This window comes from Buceros rhinoceros, unplaced genomic scaffold (genome assembly GCF_000710305.1).
Source record: "Buceros rhinoceros silvestris isolate BGI_N320 unplaced genomic scaffold, ASM71030v1 scaffold3517, whole genome shotgun sequence".
NCBI lineage: Eukaryota > Metazoa > Chordata > Aves > Bucerotiformes > Bucerotidae > Buceros > Buceros rhinoceros.
The window spans coordinates 38,746-39,743 of NW_010423801.1; the positions used below are offsets into that span (position 1 = coordinate 38,746).

Genomic DNA, 998 nt, shown 5'->3' on the forward strand with positions numbered 1-998 from the left:
TTTTTGGATCTGTACACCTGTGAGCTGGACACCTCGTATTTGCTCCTGTATGCTCTGTCAGCTTCAACTGTCCTAGGCCTTATGGTGTTCACAGTGACCAGCCATCTCTATTTCTGGGATGTGTGGTACAGTTACCATTACTGCACTGCGAAGTTGAAGGGCTATCGGCGTTTATCTTTACCAGATGCTTGCTACGATGCTTTTATTGCCTATGACAATGAAGACCCAGCTGTGAATGAGTGGGTGATGAAAGAACTGGTCGAAAGGCTGGAAGATCAAAAAGCCAGACAGTTCAATTTATGCCTGGAAGGAAGGGACTGGCTCCCAGGACAGCCAGTTTTTGACAACCTTTCCCAGAGCATTCAGCTGAGCAAAAAGACCGTATTTGTACTGACAAACAAGTATATTAAAAGTGGCAGCTTCAAGACAACATTTTACATGGCCCACCAGCGGCTTCTAGATGAGAAAATAGATGTCATTATCTTGATATTTCTTGAGAAGATTTTGCAGAAGTCACGGTATGTCCAGCTGAGGAAGAGGCTGTGCGGAAGTTCTGTCCTGGAATGGCCAACTAACCCTCGATCTCAGCCCTACTTCTGGCAATGCCTGAAAAATGCAATAGCTACGAGCAATACCCTGGCTTACAACAAGCTTCTCCAAGAAACTGTTTAACTCTACTCTTCCCTGTATGTATTGTTATGACGCACAGTGAGCAAAAGCTCCTTAACTTCATTTAGAGAAACTGTCAAAGTGTGGAGGATAAAACTAATTGTGACATTGTTACCCAAAATGAAATGCACAGTTAGTCCCAAAGCTGATAGTTCACTTGTTTTGCTATGACAAGATTGAACAGGAACTGTTGCCAGCACAGACATGCACCTTGCTTGGCACTGATAGCTGCACAGCAAGAGAAGATGCACTACCCACTGGAAGTCCCTGGTTTAGAACAGAATCACCACTTCCAGCTTTCAGTTCACTGGAGGCCTACAGCATCTCCT

At 44.6% G+C, this 998-nt stretch overlaps 1 protein-coding gene across 1 annotated transcript in view; it reads left to right on the top strand.

The window, feature by feature from the left end:
- Positions 1–790, top strand: part of TLR7 (toll-like receptor 7) — a 3,361-nt gene extending 2,571 nt beyond the window's left edge. The window contains exon 2 of the mRNA XM_010140535.1: positions 2–790. Coding sequence (XP_010138837.1) covers positions 2–672 — 671 coding nt within the window. The 3' untranslated portion in view covers positions 673–790. The remainder of the gene's footprint in view (position 1) is intronic.
- Positions 791–998: the final 208 nt, after the last annotated feature.